General features: G+C 45.9%; 1 protein-coding gene across 3 annotated transcripts in view; it reads right to left on the bottom strand.

Moving 5' to 3' along the window:
• The window catches only part of RBBP8 (RB binding protein 8, endonuclease), a 2,310,314-nt gene that overhangs the window by 622,179 nt on the left and 1,670,285 nt on the right, over positions 1–17,850 (bottom strand). For all 3 annotated transcript variants that reach the window (XM_069620894.1, XM_069620893.1, XM_069620895.1), the window contains exon 14: positions 5,398–5,500. In XM_069620894.1, coding sequence (XP_069476995.1) covers positions 5,398–5,500 — 103 coding nt within the window. The remainder of the gene's footprint in view (positions 1–5,397; positions 5,501–17,850) is intronic.

Genomic DNA, 17,850 nt, shown 5'->3' with positions numbered 1-17,850 from the left:
AGTGGGACTTCTTTAAGTTGAGGGAGAAGCCCAGCTTGTGAAGGGAGTGACGGACAAATGATCCAGGACTTGCTCGGGAGAGCGCGCCCAGATCAACCAATCGTCCAAGTAGGGGTAGACGTGAATCCCCCCCTTTCCTGACATACGCTGCCACCACCACCATGAGCTTGGTGAAGACCCTCAGGGCGGAGGTCAATCCGAACGGCAGGTCCCGAAACTGAAAGTGCAAGTCGCCAACCGCAAACCTCAGGTACTTCTTGTGCTTGGGATGGATCGGCACATGAAAGTAAGCGTCCTTGAGGTCGAGAGACACCAACCAGTCCTGAAGATGAAGGGCCTGGAGGACTTGAGAAAGAGTAACCATCTTGAACTTGTCCTTCCTGAGGAGCTTGTTCAAACCGCGCAAGTCCATGATGGGTCTCAATCCCCCGTCTATCTTCAAATTTCAAAAAATAAGGGGCATACCATCCCTTGTTCCTCTCCGCTACAGGCACCAGTTCTACGGCGCCTTTCTCCAGCAGGGATTATATTTCCTGCGCAAGGAGCGGATCCAGACTCTTCAAAGAGGGATTCCCGGGTGGATTGTCGTGAGGCCTCTGCCGGAAAGGAAGACAGTAGCCGTGGGCTATGATCTCCAGAACCCACACATCTGAAGTAATGGCACGCCACTCTACAAGAAGCTGCGCCAGCCTTCCCCAACCGGCGAACCATGGGACATGGCCTCATGACTAAGCTGAAGCGGCTGCGGCAGTGCCTGAGGGCAAAGAGGCAACTGCCCGAGCGGCCTTGGCACCTCGAGTACCCTGTGTTCCACCTCTGGTACTCCTACGGTGGCCCCTTTGACTTGCAGCTCCTCTCGATTTTCCAAAGGATGAGTAATATCGAAAGGAACCTCCCCTCCATTGCTGTCCCCTAGGACGAAAAGGCAGAGGTTGGCGTACCATAGCGCTCAACGACTTCGCTGCAGCTTTGGAGGTCTGCAACCTCTCAAGGATCTCGTCAGCCTTGCTTCCAAAAAGACGTTCACCATCAAAGGGCATGTTGAGGAGCCGGGCTTGCACATCATGAGCAAACCCCGACTTCCGCAACCACGCAAACCTGCGTATTACGGTGCTCGCCTCTATGGAGCGGCTGACACAATCTGCCATGTCCAGACCCGACTGAACGGACTCACACATGGCATCCTTGCCATCCTGCACAATAGCAAGAAAACCATCCCGTTCCTCCCCTTCAGGAATATGATCGGCCGCTAACGAAATAGAGTTCCACAGAGTGTGCGTGAAACGTGACAAGGCATACACGAAGTTGGCTGCCTGTAAAGCCATACCCCCGAAGAAAACACTTTCTTCGCCCAGCCATCAAAACGTTTGTCGTCCCCATCAGGAGGGATGGTAGGGTACGATGCCTGCTTTGCTGGGGCCATAGCCGCCTGCACCACCAAACTCTCCGGAGTGGGGTGCGTGGTCAACTAGCAGGGGTCGCTACTGGCTGGTCGGTATTTTCGCGGCAAAGACTTGCTCACCCCCAGGAGACTCTCCGGAGCAGTCCAAGCCGCTGCCACCCTTCTTTGCAAGGCCATGTGGAATGGCAGTACCGTGTCAGTTGGTGGACCTTGGTCGAGGATATCCGCCAGGTCATCCTGCAGAAAATCCACTGGTGGAGCAGACCACCCCAAGTATTCCGTTACCCTCGACATAAGGTGCCAGTACGAGGACTCGGCATGGGTGCCAGGTTCAGGCCTACTGAACTCCACCTCCGGAGAGGTGTTCAGACCACTGGCGTCGTGCAACGACTGACGCAGGTCTTCAATCTGGCTATGACCAGATAAAATCTCGTCAGGTACCGCATCAGGAACCATCACTTCCTCAGATCCTTCATCCACCTCAGAAATATACTCCAGAGGCTGGAATGAGGGCACAGAAAAAGGGACACACATTTTTAGCCTTGGCCAGAGCCTTTCTAGGGGGTTCAACCGTCCCACGGGGTACCTCTGACAAAAATGCCTCGAAAGGCGTCGAGGGCGTTGATGGAATCGGCATCGAGCATGGCGCTGACGGCTTCGACACAGTTCTTGAGGGCGGAGCCCCGAGCGTGTCCTTCGACAGCCTGGGTGCCGATGGAGTTGACGGCTTTCTCGGAGGCGGAGCCTCAAGAGAGTCCCTCGACGACCTCGGCAACGAAGGCGTCGATGTCTTCATTCGAAGACCTCACAGGCTCAGACGGTCTTGAGGGCGTCGAGGACCGGGACCTGGAACGGGCATGTCTAGAGCGACTATCCTTGTCCGACCGGGACCTCGAAGGCACCCAGTGATCACGACGACCACTCGAGCCCAAAGGCGTGCGAGTGGTGTCTCTAGCACGGTCACGGCCGGCGTCTTTCGACGGCGCGAACGGAACGGAGCCCTGTGACTGTAAAATCGCCATCATCTCCTACTGAAATGAATCCCATTCGGCAGGAGTGGAATGCTTGTTGGGACAAGCAACCCGCCGGCGGGCGGAGTCCTCAGACGAGGACAGGGAAGGCAACCAGTGACCGCGCTTCCGTGAATGCCTAGAAGAGGCAGAGGAATGGCGGGACCTACTCCTGGACCGAGACCCCCCCCGGTCTTACGCTGACGATGCAGAGATTCGCCCCTCGAATCATCAGTCGAAAGTCCAGTGGATCTCGACTTCCGGAGCTTGGCCACCTTACCTACAGAAAGCTTCTTCTAACGCTCCCGCAAGGCCTTCGATGTAAGCAACTGCCAATCTACACAGTCATCCGTGTCGTGGTCCTCACCGAGGCACCAGAGGCAGGCGTCATGCGAGTCCGTCAACGACATCTTGGACCCGCAGTCCCAACACTTCTTAAAACCCGGAAGATGTCAAATTTTTGAATTTGCGGTCTCTTGGAAAAAATAATGAATCTTTTGTGTAAAGAGATTCATGGGATTGATGACTTTTTGGCAAGTAAATATAAAACTAAAAACCATTAATAAAGATAAGGAATGAAGAGCTTAGAAGGACTTAAAAGACTTATCATCCCACCCGCACGTGCGTGATCTAAATGACACAAGGCATAGTATGATCGTTGTTTTGTCCTCACTCTGTGCTCCCCCCTCCTTGTCTTGTCGCGCCTAGAAACACTTATGTACAGGCGCGTGTTAGGGAGGATTCTCATTTATGGCTAATTTCCCCCACCTAGTGAGTCCCCCAGCAGCTTTGCTGGACTTCTAGAGTTTATTTTTTTCCACTTGGTAAGAGTGTGAGCTTTTCCCCCACCCTTACCTATGTTTTGCCATGTGTATTTCCCTGTTTTTCTGATTGTGGACTCTGAAGTACACCACCTCAGTAGCCCCCTTCTTTTTGTGTGTCACCCAGCACCTTCAGTGCCGTGGCACAGGGTTGTCTTTGAGACTTCCCCCGACTCCATTTCTGAGGCTGTCTACAGTCCCCCAGAAAAGGGTAAAGTTGCCATTAACTTTACTTAGTCAATCTATCACAGATCCAGTACAGCCCCATCTTCCATGGAGTACTGGAAAGGGTTAATTCACATCCCTTTTTACCTGTACCTCCTTGGCTGGTGGCAGTGGTATCTACCCTAACTTTCCTACCGCGATTATATTAGATAAACGTGGTATTGTTCTTGGCTATTAGATTAGCCTCGAACATAAACCCGCTGGACCAAATTGTCTTTCTTTTGGCTCCGGTTGGGTTCATTCGCCATTTCTTTTTGTTAAAGTCCTTCTTGTGTTTTACTCTGAGCGGCAAACTAGGTTCGCCTTTTTTGTTCACCGTCTTTTGGCATGCTTCTGCTCAGAAGCCCTCGACCAGGCGCCTGGGTGTCTAGGTGGGCTGAATGTGAGGGAGGGGTGTAGTCACCCCCTGCACAGGGTATCCTAGGAAACCCAAGTCGCACTTTGCCATGATTGGATGAGGTGGTTGTCCGGGCTGGACAACCCCCTGCTGGGTGATTGATAGCCAGGCTGTGTGAATGGGGGTTTTGTGCATAAAAGGTGGGTCTCTTGGGCTAGAAGTCAGAGAGTCGCCACTGGAAATACAAGGAACCAAAGAGAAGCGGAGAGAATGATGGCTGCTGCAACTATCCCGTCCCGGTGAAGCCCTGCTGCAGTCCTGAGCTATCTACCCTTCAACGACTAAGAGAAGATCCAGTCCGGAGTCTTCTTCCCTTGAGCCTGGTGGGGATAACCAGACAGAGGGGACAGCCAGAGGATCCTCTTCCTTGGTCGAAATCGCTGCACACGGCTGTAGTGGTCCGGATAGCCAATTTGAAGAGCCTCTCCTGTTTTTAAGGAGCGCACCTTTTATTAGTTGTCGCTGCTGCCGGCTTCATCCCTATGTGGTGCAGACCCCCTTCAGACATCCTCCTTGACAACGAAGCTCCAAGAATCGTGGGTCTGCGGGAAACCAACAGGAACAACTGCCAGGGCACCAGCTGCACCATTGGAATAAGGTACTGTGTTCTGCTTGAGGAAACTGGGTGAACCCCTTTTCTTCATTTCCAAGGCTTGCCCTTGTCCTCCCTCCTCCTTATAACTTTTGCTTCCGAACATTGACAATATCAAAGTACTCTTGGCTACGTTGAATCGTGAACTGACTGTGTGATCTTCGGCAACAGCCCCCCGGTGTCACTTGACCCTGCTCCGGCCCTTTGACTTTTGAACTCTTGTCTCTGAGTGTTCCTCGATTCTGTCTGCCTAACTGAAATATTGCCTTTGATTTTTGCCTCCAACTCCCTCTGGGTATCTCAGGTGCGAAATGTGTTTTTGCCCCGGTAGCATTTCATGTCACGGATACGCGTTTATTTAGTAGACCGAACTGTCAAACAGTGATCGCAATCGTATTCACGGTAACGTGTTTTGTTCATAACACTGGTTCATTCAAACACAGGTTACTTACCTTGAGACATACTGTACAAAGTGAATTGGTTAGTTGTAGTATATTTGACGTGTGGTTTGTGTTTAAGTTTAATAGAAGTGTTGTGTTTATAACGAATGGTTTAAAAATAAATGCACTTATATTTTTCTACCTGAAACCTTCAGTCAGTGTTTGCTTGAGTCACAGTAATTGTGGTGCCTTTGTGTAATCTCTGCTACTGCTCATATACTCTTGAGATAAGCCTGGCTGCTCCACCACTGCTACCACTCTGACAGAGTAGTAAAGGGTTGTACCAAAGGTAAAGCTTGTATTGCCACCTGTGGTCTTAATTGTGTGTAGTGGTCCCTAAGGGCACTGCACAGGATTCCGCCTAACAGCACCTTATAAATGACATATATAAATATATATCATGCACGAGGATTCCACTGAATACCAAAACAACAGTATAGACAAACTGCTACTAAGGGGGAAAAAAGCTAGCGCATGAGAACAATCGCCAGTTATCAAAAACATACATACCTGGACTTTCTTCCCCTACTGGTTCTTGTTTTTTGAACAGCATGCTTTCGCTGACATAAGTGAAGTCCATGTCTTCAGCATCTTTTTTTTTCTGAACTTCCTCCTACAAAACAGGATGTATTAGCTTTAAAATATGATTTCACTGAACGTATCTGTCCTAATTAGGAAATGGCTATGAATGATCACAATAGCCAATGCTTCTGATAAGTATTTGTGTATTGAGATCACATGATTCCAAATGTGTATGCAAATGACAAAAACAGATGGGCAACTGAGACTTAAAAGGAAACAGTGATTTGCACAAGACCCTATGACACACATGTAGAAATTAGACTTAAAAGTCAAAGCTGCTGAATGTGAACCCAACCCAAATTAGACAATCTTGGATAGTCATGGCTAAATGTTTTTTTCTACACAATATATTACTTTCACACAAGCTTCTTCTGAAATGAGTTGCACACTGTTATTTTCAATGCTGACAGATTGGAAATCAACACGTGAGTGGCCATCGTATTGCATCTTCCATAACCAAAATCAGTTAGGGCCAGTTACCTTTCACTACTGTAAAACAGATATTGACAATGTTTAGAGAGATGTAAAGAATACTCACATTTGTTTGATGCAGAGGTTGATTTTTTCCAGAGTATGCAGATGTTGCCTTACTATGTGTGGGGTAGGCAGCGTGACAAATCTATGGCATTCATCCCTGTTCCCCAAGGGGAGCCACCCCATTTGGGACAAGGTAGGTGAGCTTGCTAAGCATAATACCACCTAGAGGACAGGGCAAGCAGGATCCCACTGGGGGTGACCCCCCCCTTTGGGGGTACAGGCAATACCTAAACAGGGCTATGTGCTATTCTCCCTTGTCTCAGGATGTTGATAGTTGTGTTGGTAATATGAGTGTTAACTTGTAAATGATTTACAAGTTCCTACACTAATGGTTGATATGGTTTATGACCCTCTTCAGGCGCTGTCATCAACTCACAAAGGAGAATGGGAAATAAGCCCACACCCTTGCTGCGTGAAAGACGAATACCCAAGCAACATTGAACCTGAAAAGGAGAGGAACCTGTGGAGCCACAGAGCCCAAGAGGCCTCCTCCTGGGAGGTGTGGCAAGGAAAAGCCAGCCTATGTCGTATGTCAGGCATGGCAGATCAAAGAGCGGCCATGCCCGCGTAATGCTCAACAACCCTGCCGATACAACGACCAGCGTAGCCCGGTTCACGAAAACCCCAAGTAGTGGAGAACTAATAAGCGGCGTAACGAGGAACCAATGCTTAAGCCCAGTCGGAAGACAGGGGGAAGGGATCCTCAAATCCATAAGACACGGAATGCTGGGAAGGTGCCGGAAGAGAAAATCTGTGCCGGCTCACTGAAAGGGCAGCCCACAGTAGTACCGCCCGGGGATAGAAGGAGCACGGTCGCTCTAGAGAACTGGAAGGAGGGTGGAAAGGCCCACCCAGATCCCAAGGCGGGATAAGACCGAAAACCCCTAAGTGGCGGAGAGACAAAAAGATGCTCTGGTGTGGGGAAAGAAGCAAGTAGCCCCAGAGTGGGGAAATAGACAGAGAAAAGAGAGACAAGGAGACACCCTGGTGTGGGGACAGAACGATGGAGAGAAGTTCCGGTGTGGGGAAAGAACCAAGAAGCCCAAGAGTGGGGAGAGAGACAGAGAGAAGGCCCGGTGTGGAGAAAGATCCGAGGAGCCACAGTGTGGGGAAAGAGCAACAACACCACAAGGTGGGTGGAGAGACCCAAGACAGGGTAAAAGATAATAGCCCCAAAATGGCCTGAGAGACACCAAATCCCAAGGTGGGGGTGTGGGATCTGAGGCCCAAGAGAGGGCTAAAAAAAAGAAGATAATTCACTGAAGAGATTATTACAAAGTTCTCTGGTGGGGAAAACCAAGAAGAATACCTGGTGTGGACTAAGAAGCCAGGCAGTTCCCAATGATAGCAGAAAACCAGAGAGTTAGATAAAGTGCTAGAGAAGAACAAATTACTTACCCCTGGTAATGTTCTTTCTACTGGATGTTCCTTCGATGCATTCATCATCTGCGGCTCTCACGCTAGAGCCACAAGTAAGCGCTCTCCTCAAGAAATGCTTCTTCTTCCTGCGAGCGGCAAAGAGAATCTTACCGTTCTTATCGTTCGCCAACAAAACGACCACCATCATCGCCCTCGTCATGTCCAAAGTAGACTGCGCCAATAGCCTATACCTAGGCATGCCTGAACGACTCCTAAAAAAACTACAACGCATACAAAACGTGGCAGCTAGACTACTTCTGAAACTACCCCGAATAGAACACACCGCACCAGCGCTGAAAACACTACATTGGCAACCAATAAAACAACAGATAAAATTCAAAACAATGTGCATTACACACAGAGCAGTTCACAACGAAGACGCTGAGTTCCTAAGAGTAAAACTACGCCTACATCAACCAACAAGAACGCTCAGATCAAGCATGGACACCCGCCTGGAACCGAAGTCCTACAACAAAAGAAAACTTGGAGGATCCTCCTTCTCTCACCAAGCCCCGAAAACCTGGAACGACCTTCCAAAGTACATACGTAACACAAGAAACCACCTATTATTCAGGAAATTACTCAAAACCTGGCTCTTCACGTCATAACTAGAAAGACTGGTCACAGGGGCACCGACATACCAAAAAACATCAACGAACATAGAGCGACCGCAATATGCACCGATCAATCAATGGGAAAAGCGGAGGTAAATATCCCACGGCATACTAAAGGACCAAACGGGAGACAGTCGCAATACGACCAAAGACAGTAAACATAGCAAACTAAGACAGAAAGACTAGAACGAATCATCAAGAGGACCAGGACCGAACTATGACCTTCCCCAACAGCCCTTAGAACAAACAGAGAGGGAAAGGAAGCACTGCATCACGGGCCCAATTCTATGGGTGAGAAACAGAATGTTCCATTACTACACACGGTCCACCAATACAAAGCAGGAAGCACAATGCCCCACCACACAAACTACAACTAAACAACAGTCTCAAGGATGTTCACCCCACGGAAATCTAAGAATCAGTCACGACAGAAGGATACAAACGTCTGAATACACACGCTCACCAAGACAGATCCACTAGGACAACACTTCAACATGACCGCAACCCTGAACAACTCAAAGCCTTAACCGACCAGGGTCACACTAGATGACCTAAGAATAGATATCACCCACCCAGAACTACACCTGAAGATTAGGTTCAGACGCACCCACCGATCCAAACTATACTCAATAGGATACAGTTGGATCAGCGCAACACCACCAAATCGAGTCGGCCACCAGGAACCAGCAACATCCGAACCCACAGGTATACAACTCAAACGGAATCATAAGTACCTGAAACTGGATACAGACCCCACTAACCCAACCCTCAATCTTCTGCATACTTAAACCCACACAAAACCACACAACCATCTCTTTCCCAGCAATCCGCACGCACTTTACCACACGGCATCAACACAAACTTCACCCACAGCACTCGAGGCCTTCATCCGATCAGATACTAGCATCAAAGCCTGTTAGGGAGAATTCTCTGTTAAGGCTAATTTCCCTAACCTAGTGAGTCCCCCAGCAGCTTTGCTGGATTTTTGGGGTTTATTTTTTTCTCCTGCTAAGAGTGAGACTCTTTTTTTCTCCCACTCTTATACATGATTTCAGTTATCCTTTGACTTTGTAATGTGTTCTATGGGCTCTTTTACTCCATAGGGTTTCATAAGGTTTTTGGTAAGTGTGTTACACAGCACCCTCAGTGCAGTAACACAGGGGTGTCATAGTGACCCCCAAACATAGACTCCATACCCTGGGACTGACTACTGTCTCCCAGGGAATGTAAAGTCACCACTGACTTTACTAGTCTTAAATTGGGAACAGAACCAGTACAAACCATCATATTGTGGAAGTACTGGTAGGGGTAATTAGATTGCCCCTGGGTCTGTTTTTCGAGGGGGCACTCTGCAGTCCCCCCTCGTCGAGTTTCTGGCTGGTGGCAGTGGTTACCACACGAAATATTCCACCGGAATATTTCCTATGGGATTTTCCCATTCATTTTAAACGCACCACTTTTTGGTGCAATGTTAAAGATACCGCCGGGTTATTTATTTAATATTTATTCCCCGGTTGGGTCTTTTTGCCAGAACTCGGTTTTAAAATGGCGTTTGTGTTCGCCTCTGTAACTCCAACCCAAGTCGAGCCCTTTGTTCCACTTTTTGGCGGGCTTCTCCACAGAAGCCTCCAAAAGTAGTGCCACTCTGTCGAGGTCTACAGGATGTGTGGGAGGGGGGTTTAGGCACCCTTGACTGAGTTGCCTCGGCAACTCCAATCAGATTGGCCCAGTGGTGAGCCGCCCGGTTTACCACTTAGCATGTTTGAATGACAGCTAGGACTGATGAATGGGGGTTTTCTGCATAAAAGCAGGGCTTTGGGGACTGGGACTTCAGACGTCGCCACAGGACCAAAGAATCCTCACCTCGCCTCACCACCTTTCCCGAGGACAGACAGATCTTCATTCCGAGGAGTCTTCTTCGTTTGGCTGGTGGGGATAACCAGTTTGCCCTCCTTTTCGCCTTCCCGGATCATCTCATGGCCACCTTGCCTGTGCCAAGCACTTCGGCAACCGGGATACCACGATTTACCACTACCGCAAATAAAAGGGTAGTACCTTTTAACCGGAGAACTCCGCGGCTGGTTTCTTCCCTGGCAGTGCAACGACCTTCAGCTTTCCTCCATGTTGAGATCTTCTCTTCCTCTGGACGACGCTGTGACTTGCAACCGCTGCCAGGAACAACTGCCCCCGCCGGAGGATCCTCTCCATCTTAAAGGTACTGTGCCCGCCTAGCCTCCCTTGCAACGGTCTGTACGGGGTGTCTATTAAATCCTCGACTTACTACCTGGGCTGACCCTACGCTGGCTAACTGAAATTTTCTAAGCTGAACTAATTACTTTTTGAACTCTCTGCAAGACTTTTTCAAGCCTCTTAAACTGTGTGATCTTGGGCGCATTGGTGCTCTGCTCTCTCTAAGAGGGAGCCTGTCCTCTGAACTTTTTGCTCACAAGTAGACTGACTTTCCTGCCTTGCTGGGTGCTTCTAAAGTATTAGTGTTGTGTGCTTTTCCAATTTCTGCCTTTTCCCTCCCTTTTTTGATAACTTATTGGAGTGCCATCTTCAGTTAAGCGCTCACCTCTGTCTGGAAATAAGTGGTGTTAACTAAGACTCGTCTAATAAGGAATAAGGGATGTATATATATTAATAGTGACTGTGTTTTGAACTTGCTTACAATAATAGTGCTGGAGTGTTTCTATAAGTGTGACTTTAAAAAAATAATTATATACTTTGATACCAAAGCTCTGGTCAGTGTTTGCTTGTGCTACTGTATTTAGGTACCTATCTTGTATACTCTATATACTGTCTAACTCTTCTTGAGAGAAGTCTGGCTGCTCAGCAACAGCTACCAGGTAAATCTGGGTGGTACAGACTGCTACCAATTGGGTTTACTGCCAACACCTGTAGTCTTAAGCCTTTTGCAGTGGTCCCTAAGGGAACTGCACAGGTTTCTGCCTAACAAAGCCCAGCACTCGGTGTATACCAAGCTGAAGCTGCCAAAAGCACACCACATCTCCCACTCTCCTTCTCCCCTCCTCCCGACTAACCCTACCCCACCTTTCCTGTTTACAGATCCGCCAGAGCGCCTGCGGACCAATTCCGTTGGTGACGGTGTGCTATGCAAGTACTGATAGCATAACATATCACAGATATCCTACTTGCAGTTCAGAAACATTTTTTGCGTCATCAGGTCAATGTCCCTTGGCGGCTTCCATCCCAGCGCTCGGACGTGATGTTGGTATATAAGTAGCACGCAGTGCTCCCATTGCCTCAGTTCTAGTTTTTCCCCCCTTTCGCACAGCCGACTTGAGGTTACATAACCTGCATGGGTGTTAAGAGGAAAGTATATATATATATTTAAAAAAAAAATCATCCACAGTCAGAGTTTCAGGCTGGGAGGAACATCCAGTAGAAAGAACATTACCATGGGTAAGCAATTTGTTCTTCTAATGGACGGTGTTCTCCCACTGACTCCTCATCTTTGATAGACTCCCATAGGAGTTACATAGAAGAAGGTGGGACCAGTGGATTGTTGTTAATGGTTTATACAGTGCAAAACAGCTTTCCCAAACCTGGCATCTTGACCCGACAAGGTGTCCAGACAGTAATGTTTTGAGAGGTGTGTATTGAAGACCAAGTTGCAGCATTACAAATGTCCTGCATCCATACACCTCTTTGCAGGCAAAGCCTAAGTGGTTGTCACTCCTCTCGTGGAATGTGCCTTCAGATTTTCAGGGACATCTTTCCCAGCCAAAGAATAACATTATGTAATACACAGAATGATCCAGAACGACAAAGTCTATTTAGTCACAGCTTGACGCAGCCTGTGTCCAGTATAAACAACAAAGAGTTGGTCGTCTTCTCTGACATTTGCCAATTTAGCAATATAAAAGCTCAGAGCCCTTTTTGGGGCAAGTCTCACAACCTTTCTTTCTCCTTGGAAGGATGAGAAGGTAGATAAAATGCTGGTAGGATAATCGTTTGTGTCCGATGAAATTTGGACATCACCTTGAGAGGGAAGGCAGGGTGAACCCTCAATTCTACCTTCTCTTAATAAAAAGAAGTCCAAGGAGGTGTGAATCTGGGCATGTCGGCCCTTCTCCCATAGCGGGAGACCTCTCCCATGGGGCCAAGGTAGTGCATCCAGAGTACAATAGTCCCCCTGGTGCACAGGGGGGAGGATCACATGGGAGAGGAAGCCCCTTATGGGATTAGTGACAACCATTCCCTGAGAGCACGTTATACCTCGGCTTTGTTACACCCGCCCTTTGCCAAAGTCAAACCCTCCTTCCCTCATTCCAACCAATGCCAATATCTTTTAAAGTCTGCCAACCTAATACAATGAACACGACTAAGGCACAAGATGATCCAACTTGCCTTCCGTACATTGTTAATGCAAGGACTGGAAAGAAGAATATGGCTAGGAGCAGGAAGATTACTCCATGAAACCGCTGTGAGCGGTCTAGTTTTCTGCCGTACCCGAATGGACCAAAGCAATACAAAATAGAGGGAATCCAGGTCAAAAAGATCCACACTCCTGAGGAAACTGCCAGGTACGCGGAAACGAATACTGCACAACGGTAGAGAAGAACGCTGTGCACGGAGGAGGAAGAATGACCGCGCATAGTCCAGGACGTGAGGACTACGTGGCTTGCTGTCCGAACAAACCTTCTGGGCGTCCCAGGATCACGAGAGGTGCTGCACAGAGAAGAGGCATCCGAAGAAAGACGTAGAAGTCTGCAAAGCTGCGAACGATGAGTCGAGGCCCCCGAACACTACCGGAGCCTTGCGCCGATGTCTCGCTGCATGGAAGATGCAAACCAAGCACAAAGGTACGCAGGCAGACCGAGAGGGGCTAGAGGTCCAAGAAAGCTGGAGAATGAGCAAGAAGCGAAAATTCGAGGGTCTCTGACCCTAAGAGACAAAAAGACAATCAAGAAAGAAACATGCTGGACAGGAGAGTAAACCAAGCTGTTGTAATAGCGTATTGCAAGTCTGGAACCTGCATCCACATGCCAGTCTAAGAATAAGGTGAAGCGCATTCAAGAAAGCACGGGGTCTGGGACCAAAGGAAATAAAAGGAAGAGATGAGCAGAGACTATCAGTTATAATTTCCTGGGATATGTTTGGCAGGAGAGTGAAACTGACATAAGCCCTCTGTGAACAAAAAAATAGGTGATCAAGGGAAACCTGGGAACTGTTGTTGTACATAATTGGGAAAGCTTGGAAAGTCCAGGGAAACTGAGACAAGTCCCCCAGCTGAGTGAACATTGTGTTGTAACCTAGGTCTAGAAGTAGCCTGGGTCTGAGAAATACTTCTCCTGGCCTAAAGACGTTTTATGTTGTGTTATTTTGCAAAGTCAAGGAAACCATCTAAGGAGGAGACGATCTAACTTGTGAAGCAGAATAAGAAGGAATCCAGGCAAAAGGAGCTAATCCCTGATCTTTGTAATATTGCACTGTGGAAAAGGAACATTTGTTTTGTTTATTGATAACCTGAGACATTGGGAACTTTCTATTGGCAAAGAACTGTCATCACTTAAAGTGATATTCTAGCATCCTTGCACATTAGATTTGAGTTAATAGCCTCTCCATCACTGAGTAGCTTAACCATTTCCGATATAGAAGACACACGACTTCTTATGTCACTTATGTCACTTAACGTTGATACTGCTAGCACCTCCAATGGCTTACAACAGGAATTAGGCATTCACCAACATAATTTTGAAATGATGGAGCACAAACCCAGATCCAAATTTGTACCAGCTATTACTGATGCTACTGTTATAGACACCTTTTATCAGGCAGTCATTCAAGATGTACACAAACAAATAGATCGTTCCCAGTTTCAGTCAACCAAGAGCAATCTCACTCTTTCCGAAAAAACTGCTCTCAAAAATCTTGCTGAGGATACGAGCATTGTCATTAAAGAAGCCGATAAAGGTGGTAATATTGTCATTTTAAATACTGCAGATTATATCACTATGGCCAATGAACATCTGAGTACTCCTGGATGTTCTCAATTGTTACCTGGCAACCCTACCAAAGAGACGGTATCTGAATTGAAAGTTTTGTTATATGACTGGCACTCACTTGGGACATTGACAGATGAGGAAAAGGCTTTCCTTTACAGACCTAATCCGGTCATTCCTACAATGTATTTTCTGCCCAAAATTCATAAGGCATACACAACATTACCCCAGGTACGAACTATTATGAGTGGCTTAGGATGGGCCACTGAGGGACTTTCCCAGTACATTGATTCTGCAATCAAGGATATGGTACCAGCATTACCAGCCTACCTACGAGATTCCACTCAAACACTGGAGATTTTACATCAGTTAAAATGGTGCCCCAATTATCTTCTAGCCACGTTTGATGTTAAAGCATTGTACACATCTATACAGCATCGATTAGCTCTTCAAACCATTGATTACACTTTTCGCAACCACTCGGCATCACACAGTCAACATGTTTACATGATCAAAGATTTCTTGCATTTCACGTTAGCACATAACCAGTTTTTGTTTAACAATCAATATTATTTACAGACGAAAGGAGTAGCCATGGGTGCGAAATATGCCCCTTCTTTGGCTAACTTATTCATGGGTTTTTTTGAGGACAAACACATATACACAGACCACCCATATAAACAGAATCTCATAGTATGGAGACGCTACATAGATGACGTCCTGGTCATTTGGAATGGGACGTCTTCGTCCTTTGTTGGTTTTTCTGAATATCTTAATCGTAATAATTTTGGCATAGAATTTTCTGGACATGTGAGCTCTCAGTCTATGGAATTCCTTGATCTTCAGATAAACATTGTGAATGGTGAACTAAAAACTCAAACCTTTCGGAAACCCACCGCAGTTAATGCTATGTTGCATGCCTCCAGCTGCCATAAAAAATCTGTCATTTCTAACATCCCATTTGGAGAATGTTATCGTGCGAGACGTAATTGCAGTACTGACATGGCTTTCCAACATGAGTGTTGCATGATTAGGCAGAGGTTCTATGAATGTGGATATAGTAGTCAATGCATTAAGCAAGGGTTTAATCGTATCAACACATTCACTCAGGATCAGACGTTGGTTACGAATACAGAATCTACCAGACCAAGTCTGGAGTATGTACAGTTCATAACGAAATATTCAGAAGACCATTGTATGCTTTATCGCCTGTTAAGCAAACATTGGCATTTGTTGAGACTTGACCCAGAGCTTCTGCCTTATGTCTCGGCTACACCCAAACTCATCTTTACTCGTAATAAAACATTGCGCAACAAACTCTGCCCTTCGTTTTTACAACCAAAGCCTACTCATGCACAGCCTCTGACTTGGCTTCCACCCAAACCTGTTGGTTTTTTCAAATGTGGTCTATGCAATTTTTGCCAATATGCTCTTATTCAAAATACATTTAGTTGCCACCATGGTTTGTCAATTCACATCTCTGATTTTATTAATTGTAAATCGAAATTTGTGGTGTATGCTATTTTATGCGTATGCCGCAAAGTATATGTTGGTTCTACTATTAGAGAACTGCGAGTTCGCATTCGAGAACATTTTGCACACCTGAAGAGTCAAGATCCGAAGCTGCCTCTTGCACTTCATTGGCAACAGAATCATCAAATGGATTCAGTAAAAGATGTTAAGTTCATTGGGCTCATTCAAGCACATTCCCACCCAAGAGGCGGGGACCGTCAATTACTTTTACGCCAGCTTGAGGCACGCACCATCGCCAAACTTCGTTGTACCAGTCTTGGTCTCAACACGGACACGGAACTAAATGTATTTTTGTAATGCTTTACATAAATGCTGGTGCACATTTCCTATACTTGCAGTAACTGCATTTTCATTATTCCCTGTTTGTTTTTATGTATTTACTTTTAGTCAAATTTAAACAACCCAGATCGTCAGGAATCGCTGCCAGTTTCTAATTGCTCATCCGTCCACTGCTGTCATTGAATATTCCAGAGATTTTTGATTTTTTCAAAAAAATTTTTTTTTTTTTTTTAATTAAAATATTTTTATTATTTCTATTTGCATGCACACTGCCATTACAGCTTATTATGCATTAGACTTTTATTTAATATTTATTAGTTGTGCTAACGGATGTAGACATTCTCTAGGGCACATATAAAATGCAAGCGCTTGCCTTATTTAATACAAGGACTACCATTACCACAATTCCATGCACTAAATTTAACCACATGACTGAGTCATGTGACATTTTTAGGTTCTTTTCTCTAAACACATGGAAGGAACGAACTGCACAACACTGATTTCGTGAAGCGTTTGGACTTTGGCCACAGTGGGGAACCAGCCCCTGAACTCACAGGTATGGGCTTGACAGTACCTTCAGAGTATCTCACTGTTAGAACGATTTTCACAAATATTCATGTTATTTGACCCATCTGCGGAATTGGGTTTTGATGCATTGTCTTTCCTTGGCAGTTGCAACGTTTGAACAAACTCCCATGTTCTGGGAATGTACCACACTGTATCAGTAACAGAGACTGCTTCAGGTATTGCTGTCCATTATTTTTACGCATTTGGATTTTTTTTTGACAACCCATTCAAGTCATAAGTCGATCTCTTGTCAAGGCAACTCATGCCTTGGGCTTCTTTGTTTATGTATTTTTCAGTTATTTGCCGCTTATTTTCTTGAGGAGAATCAACTACTTTAGAATTGGCCCATATATCTGCCCCCCCAGGAGGGCTTTGGGTTTTCCAACGCAGTTTGAATAACATACGGTAAAACATTTATTCATTCTAACATTTATATCACACACGGGTGACAATGTAACAATACATTTTACCACCATGAGGCGCATGAGGGATGAGCATTTTGATCCTTGGCACAATAGTTTGTTACCTTTGCACTATGCGTGTACATGGGATTAACTAATTGTAAAAATGTACCAGTTGTTTATTCATTTAGGATTCAGGCTTATGGTGTTTTTTTTTTTCTCTCTTTTTTACATATTATTTTGTTCTCATCATATGGACATTCACATATTGGCACTTCGACCGCGATTTTTGGTTCGACAATATATGGTAATAAATCAAATGTTTTTTATTTACTCCTTATTTACTTGGAATATGTTTCACATTGAAATGGTTGCTTTGCTCTTTGACATGATGTAATGTACATATGGGCTTTTTTCTTTCTTGTCTGCATTTCTCTTCTTTAACCCTGGCCTCCTCTTCTTCCTCTGCTGGTTAATTTTGTTTAAATTTCAAATGTTCTTATCTTTATGGCATGATTACATAATATATTGCTGTATTTGAATGCATATGAATCATACTAACACCACAGTCTTGCCTTGAAAAGGACCCGTTGTTCTGGGTCGAAACACGTGTCGGCAGTCTTGTTTTTGCATCATTTCATTAAATCTGTTTCGACAGCGTATTTTGACTGAAGAATCTACTTGCTTTGGACTCTTTGTTTCACCGTATCTGTTGTCCAGTTACACGCTCAATTTGAATAGGACATTTACCATTTGCTCAGGGCTGCGCAATCATTTAGAGGTGACAATTTCAAGTGTTTGTAGGTCTAGAAGTAGCCTGGGTCTGAGAAATACTTCTCCTGGCCTAAAGACGTTTTATGTTGTGTTATTTTGCAAAGTCAAGGAAACCATCTAAGGAGGAGACAATCTAACTTGTGAAGCAGAATAAGAAGGAATCCAGGCAAAAGGAGCTAATCCCTGATCTTTGTAATATTGCACTGTGGAAAAGGAACATTTGTTTTGTTTATTGATAACCTGAGACATTGGGAACTTCCTATTGGCAAAGAACTGTCATCACTTAAA

This window comes from Ambystoma mexicanum, chromosome 5q (genome assembly GCF_040938575.1).
Source record: "Ambystoma mexicanum isolate Mex_15411 chromosome 5q, UKY_AmexF1_1, whole genome shotgun sequence".
Taxonomy (NCBI): domain Eukaryota; kingdom Metazoa; phylum Chordata; class Amphibia; order Caudata; family Ambystomatidae; genus Ambystoma; species Ambystoma mexicanum.
This window is presented reverse-complemented; position numbering and strand designations above follow the sequence as displayed.